This window comes from Haliaeetus leucocephalus, unplaced genomic scaffold (assembly GCF_000737465.1).
Source record: "Haliaeetus leucocephalus isolate CR32 unplaced genomic scaffold, Haliaeetus_leucocephalus-4.0 Scaffold858, whole genome shotgun sequence".
Lineage (NCBI taxonomy): Eukaryota > Metazoa > Chordata > Aves > Accipitriformes > Accipitridae > Haliaeetus > Haliaeetus leucocephalus.
Window position 1 is genome coordinate 5209477 of NW_010973294.1, and position 5926 is coordinate 5215402.

The 5926-nt window shown below is 38.5% G+C and overlaps 1 protein-coding gene across 1 annotated transcript in view; it reads left to right on the forward strand.

Moving 5' to 3' along the window:
• Positions 1 to 5629, forward strand: part of OPRK1 (opioid receptor, kappa 1) — a 19411-nt gene extending 13782 nt beyond the window's left edge. Inside the window, exons 2-3 of the mRNA XM_010582958.1 lie at positions 297 to 649; positions 4893 to 5629. Coding sequence (XP_010581260.1) covers positions 297 to 649; positions 4893 to 5425 — 886 coding nt within the window. The 3' untranslated portion in view covers positions 5426 to 5629. The remainder of the gene's footprint in view (positions 1 to 296; positions 650 to 4892) is intronic.
• The last annotated feature ends 297 nt before the right edge of the window (positions 5630 to 5926 follow it).

Here is a 5926-nt window from a genome sequence, read left to right on the forward strand (position 1 = left end):
AGAAGTATTTGAGAAGATAGAATTGAAACAGGCATGTTTCATTAGGTTAAATGTATTCATATACCTGTTTTTGCCTGCGGTGAATAGTTCTAACTGCTAGTGCAAGTGCTGAGAGACTGAGTCAAATGTGTTTACTTTTATCTCAAGGGTCTTGCATTTGTGTGCACTTCTGTCATAAATCAGAAATGACAGAAAAAAACCCAACTATGGCAAAGCCTGACTGATAAACTGTTTCATATCTGAATGTGCATAATCATATTTTGAAATGCTAATGCCTTACTTTTTTTGTTCTTCAGGTACACAAAGATGAAGACAGCAACAAACATCTACATTTTCAATCTGGCTATGGCAGATGCGCTAGTTACCACAACCATGCCTTTCCAAAGCACTGAGTACCTGATGAACTCTTGGCCCTTTGGTGATGTGCTGTGTAAAATAGTTATTTCCATTGACTATTATAACATGTTTACCAGCATATTCACACTGACCATGATGAGCGTTGATAGATACATTGCTGTGTGTCACCCTGTGAAGGCTCTGGACTTCCGTACGCCTCTCAAGGCAAAGATAATCAACATCTGTATCTGGCTACTGTCCTCATCTGTTGGTATATCTGCGATAGTTCTTGGAGGTACCAAAGTCAGGGAAGGTGAGTGTGAGCATTCAAAATTGAGTCTCTTTTTGTTTCTCAAATGACAAAGAAGAAAAGAAAAAAGTCAGTAGCTGGAGAAAGAAACTGAATCTAAATTCTATGAAAATGACAGTATCTCAAATTCTTATTTAGAAGGGATGGGGATGTACATGCAGACTTGGAAAGGCTGAAAATAAGGATCAGCAGAGTAACTGGGAATGCAGACCATGGCAGGGAAGCAACTATAAGAACATGAAGTCGATGAGATCTGTATGGAGACCACCTGTAGGCTCTGCTTGAAATTTATAATCTGTGAAGGACTGCAGATTTAGCCCTTATGACTAGTGATGCATTACCAAAACTGCCCTGCTATGGAGTTAATCTTATTTTGAAATCCTTCTTGAGAAGGAAAGGGGAGAAGCATTCTCACACACATATACTTCAGACCCACAAGCATGACTGTGGTGCAAGAGCACCTCAGTGTCTTCAAAAGGCTGGAGGCCTCTAATGATGCCCTTGTGTTGGGGCCGTCTGTTATGGATGGCTCGATAAAATACAAGACATGCATGTTTATTTGGTGGTAGTCTTGTCTGAGATGTAAACAGTCTTTGGAAGAATGATTACTAAGTTCCTGAATTAACAACCTTTTCTCTTAGAAAGGCTTCACTCCTCCCAGGAGAAATGGTAAACTTTACATAAGGACCCTGTTTTATCTGGCAGAGACAATAAAAGCTGTGTATTAAACTGTTTGGCATAGATCAAAACAAACAAAACATTTCAGTAGCAGGTGCTCAAGGGCTGATTGATTTGGCTGCAGATGTATAGATTTTGTTCTTGCTGTTCGTGTTCTGGTGGGTAGGTGACAGGAGAGTCCTCTGGAAACTCTTCTTTCAGCCCTTTGGGAGATAAGTGACCTGGTCTGCAGTGCTGTAACTCTTCTCCCCAGTAAAGTTTTGACAGGCCCTATAAAACAATGTCTAGCTCCAGAAACATACACTTCGAGGCATTCTTCTTCATTTGGGAAGAGTGATTGTTTCACTGTGTATGAGATCTTGAAGGCCATGGGACATTGCCTCAGTCACGTGTTTTGTTGGAGCATGCTTAACTAGCAGAATATTACTTTCATTCCCTGTAAGCATCACATTTAGATCAAGCGGCTGCTGTGAGGCCAGCAATGATTAAATGCCTTTTCCGCGCCACGTGGCAGGCAGTCTTTTTTTTCTCTCCTGGAACAGAGGCTAGTAATACATGACTCAGCTGGGCCAAACGAAGTTGGAAATTATTGGCAAATGCCTGTCAGCCCCTACTGTTCAGCCCTGCTTGTCTGATCTAGGGTGTCTCTTGAGCATTTACTGCCAATTATCTTGTCTGGTGTGTTCATGAATTGTGCTGATAAATGCTGAAGGGGAAAAGCAAGGATCCTCCCTTTGCCTGACAGCTGGAGCTCAGGACTGAAAATTGTGTTATATTGGTCAAAATAGTTGTTGTTTATATGCTACAGGGCCTCTGTTGGATTCAGATTTAAACAACAACTGAACATCAAATGGGAAGTGATCATATTTAAAGTTCCCACCCCATGCCCGGTTAGTCCCTTTTGTTCTCACACTACAGAATTGCTCCCAGTGGTGTCCTTCTGGATACATGTTCCCTGCAGAATAAATTTTACATCTGTGTAAATATTCCCTCTCTGGCCTTAGTGGAGTCTTTCTTGCTGAAGAATTTTTCACTAAAAAAAAATAAAAAAATAAATTAGAGGTACTATCAGTATTCCCAGAAATAGCATGAAGACTCCAGCTGAGTACACAGGAGTATGGATGCCTGAAGGTGACATAATTAATAATGTATCCAACAGAAATATATTTCCTATGTCAAGATGAAGATTTATCTTAAATGGTAGCTTATCAAACACATTTTTGAATTTATTTACACTAAAATACCATCTAGAATGCAGTATTTTTCCTTAAATATATCAATATATTTGGAATATTTGGCTTTCAGAGTGGAAAGGTAAGAGTGAAATCTTAAGTACTCGGTTTGTGATGCTGTACTTAGTTCTGCATCTTTTCAGGCAAAAAGAATAAAATATAAATTGGATTTTATTTTCTTCCAAAGTTTCTGAAATTTATTATGATATTGTGCATTATGACAAGGATCTTTGCTGATTGCTTGCCAGCTGTAAATGGGGAAAATGTAAATGGGTTTGATACAATTCATAACATTATCTATATATCAAGGGAAACACGTGAATATTAATGAATTTAGAGTAAGATTTTCCATAGAAAGTAAACTGTAATGAGATGTAAGACAATCATTAAATTTGTTTTTGATAATTTGGAATTCTAAAATACCACTGCCAACTACAAATCATATTAAAATGTAGCAAGCATGACCTAATTATTTTGATAAATATACGAAATTAGGTCAGCAGATCTGAAGAGGCAGTTTCCTCTGGGATGGAGTTTCAGTGAGTAGCTGGATGTGGTCCAGAGTAATCATCCCTGATCACACTCCACTTCTATCCAGAACTGCACATCTGGATGCAGCTTTACTAGTCTAGGTATTATAGCCGCATCCTGATTTTATTGCTGCTGTTAGGCCATGATCTACTACAAATAACAGTAATAATCAATGTGAAAACTGCTTTGAAGGTGGTTGTTGACATTTCTAGAACAAAATTAAGTAAAAGCAACTACACTTATGGAAACCTAGATGACAAAGGATTTAGAAAAGTTGACTGACTGTCAAGACCCTAAGTCATACTTGTGCTGCTAGCTTAGCATCCTCCATCAGGCTTGAAAAATAGGTCTTTTCACTTTTCAGCTTTCAGAATCATCCATTAGTTGTTATGTTGTTTAAAATAAAACCTCAAAATATTTAGCTTTGATTTCAACTTTTTTTATTTGAGTGTTTTAGTATTCAATATCACCCAGTAACAGCTTTCTGATACTTAACCGTGGAAATGTCTGTATGATGCCATAATGACAACTTCCCCCCTAGCTGTTTTTCAAAACAAATTCTCTGCAATATCATCTTGATTTGTGAAGCATTTCAATAGCAGGGAAATATGGCTTGATGGAATTTTTCTGACTAGTTCTGCTAGAGACAGATATGAAAAAGTGATGTGCAAGAGTATATTGAATCATTCCCCTCTTAGGTCTGATTCAATAAAAGTCAATACATAATAACTTGTAAAGGAATGACAAATTCAGTAGTGAAAATGAAAAAAATCCAAGCGTAATGCAGTGCTCAAGAGGATAAAATCTAAGCTACAATTCAGAGTGAAAAATCCCTGTGTTACCTTGACTTGTCTTCAGTAGAGTTTAACTGCTGATAGTAGTTGTAAATTCATCTTTTCTCTTGCCTTGCCATTTATCTTGCTTCTTGGTTTTCCATATGGTTTATATGCTGGAAGGCTCCAGTGAGGTCAGCAAATGAAACCTCAAATATTTCATTCCTTAGCAGCCTCCTGTCACATGGAGTATTTCTGGGACATAAAATCAAGTGACAGCCTGTGACTCTGAATCCTGACATGGGCAATCAGAAAGGGAGTGGGCTGGTGTCAGTGGCCCAGATCCTGCAGTCTCTGCACAGGCTGAATTTTCAATGACGTGATCTGTAAAAAAAGCAGCTTCCATTTGACTCTGCGCACATAAATATTTTATTTGCTTCTATTAAACTGAAAAGAAGCTGTTGCCAGGAAATAAGTTTTTTCTGAATGCAAGCACTTATGTGTATTCCATTTGCACTGAAGAAGGCATGTGGGAAAAGATTATTACACAATTATCATCTATTGGCAAAATCTTCCTACGATCAAAACCTCATTCGGCTCCCACCATTCATGATACCAAAAATCTGTCTCTGCCCACAGACAAAAACATATGTAGTTTGATAATAATGATGAGATTTTACTCTATTGAACAGGGTACTTATTCTGGCTTTAAATCTCAGTGAGATTCAAATGGAAATGTCTTTAAAAATTTTTGGTTTTGTACTCTGCATTTTTAGATCCTCCCATGGGAAACAAATTTTATACAGTGTTATGCATTTTAAAAAGCCCCTATCTCTTTAAGTAGTTTCTAGAGACAGCTACATAAAACCAGTTTCAATGGTAATTGAAAGCCTTCCTTGGAGTGATTTAAAGATAACTCCATTTGTTAGTATCACATTACATGATAATAACTTTTCCTAGCTTATGCTATGATAATTACTTTGTTTAGAATATCTAATAAAGCAATTTTCTTCTTGCTTCTTTCATTCCTAGATACTGCTAGCACTGAATGCTCCTTGCAGTTTCCAGACAGAGACTACGTGTGGTGGGACATCTTCATGAAAATCTGTGTCTTTGTCTTTGCATTTGTTATCCCAGTTCTCATTATAATTGTTTGCTATACTCTGATGATCCTGCGCCTTAAAAGCGTACGGCTTCTCTCAGGGTCTCGAGAAAAAGATCGAAACCTGCGCCGCATCACCAGGTTGGTTCTTGTGGTTGTGGCAGTTTTTGTTATCTGTTGGACTCCTATTCACATCTTTGTGCTGGTTGAAGCGTTAGGGGATGTGTCCCACAGTACTGCTGCTATATCCAGCTATTACTTCTGTATTGCTTTGGGTTACACCAACAGCAGCCTCAATCCAATCCTGTATGCTTTTTTGGATGAAAATTTCAAGAGATGTTTCAAGGACTTCTGCTTCCCCTTTAAGATGAGGATGGACAGGCAGAGCACCAGCAGAGTCAGAAACACTGTACAAGACCCGGCTTATATTGGGGAAGCAGATGGGACAAACAAACCTGTATGACTAGTCGTGGAAATGTCATCTTACTGTCCTCAAGGGAGAGAAGAGTCCAACGACCTAGGACTGACGCAGATTACCACTGCGGTTTGAACTAGACTTACCTACACAGATGTTTCTGGAATATTTCAGAAATTCTAGTAGTTCGAACTAAAGCGAGTTTATTATCAACAAGCGAGAACCTCCTGAAAATAAGCTCAAATGAAAAGGACCTGGCTGATGGTCAGCTTTTGGCACCATGTCTGCTGTACACCAGCAGCTACTAATACGCACTTTTGGGGAGCCAGGAGATAGTGTTGTACCAGCTGATTCTGGATAAGGAAAGTTCTGGGTTTTCTCTTTAGAATATGTAAGGTTATATTAAGCAACATTTGGTTGTAACAATGAGTTATGCCAGAAACTTCTGCCCCAGCAGTGACTGCTTCTGAATGATGTAGTTTGACAACTTGATTTGTCATACTTTTACAGTGAAGAACGTTGTTTAGGTTTCTGCAGAATAATGCCAGA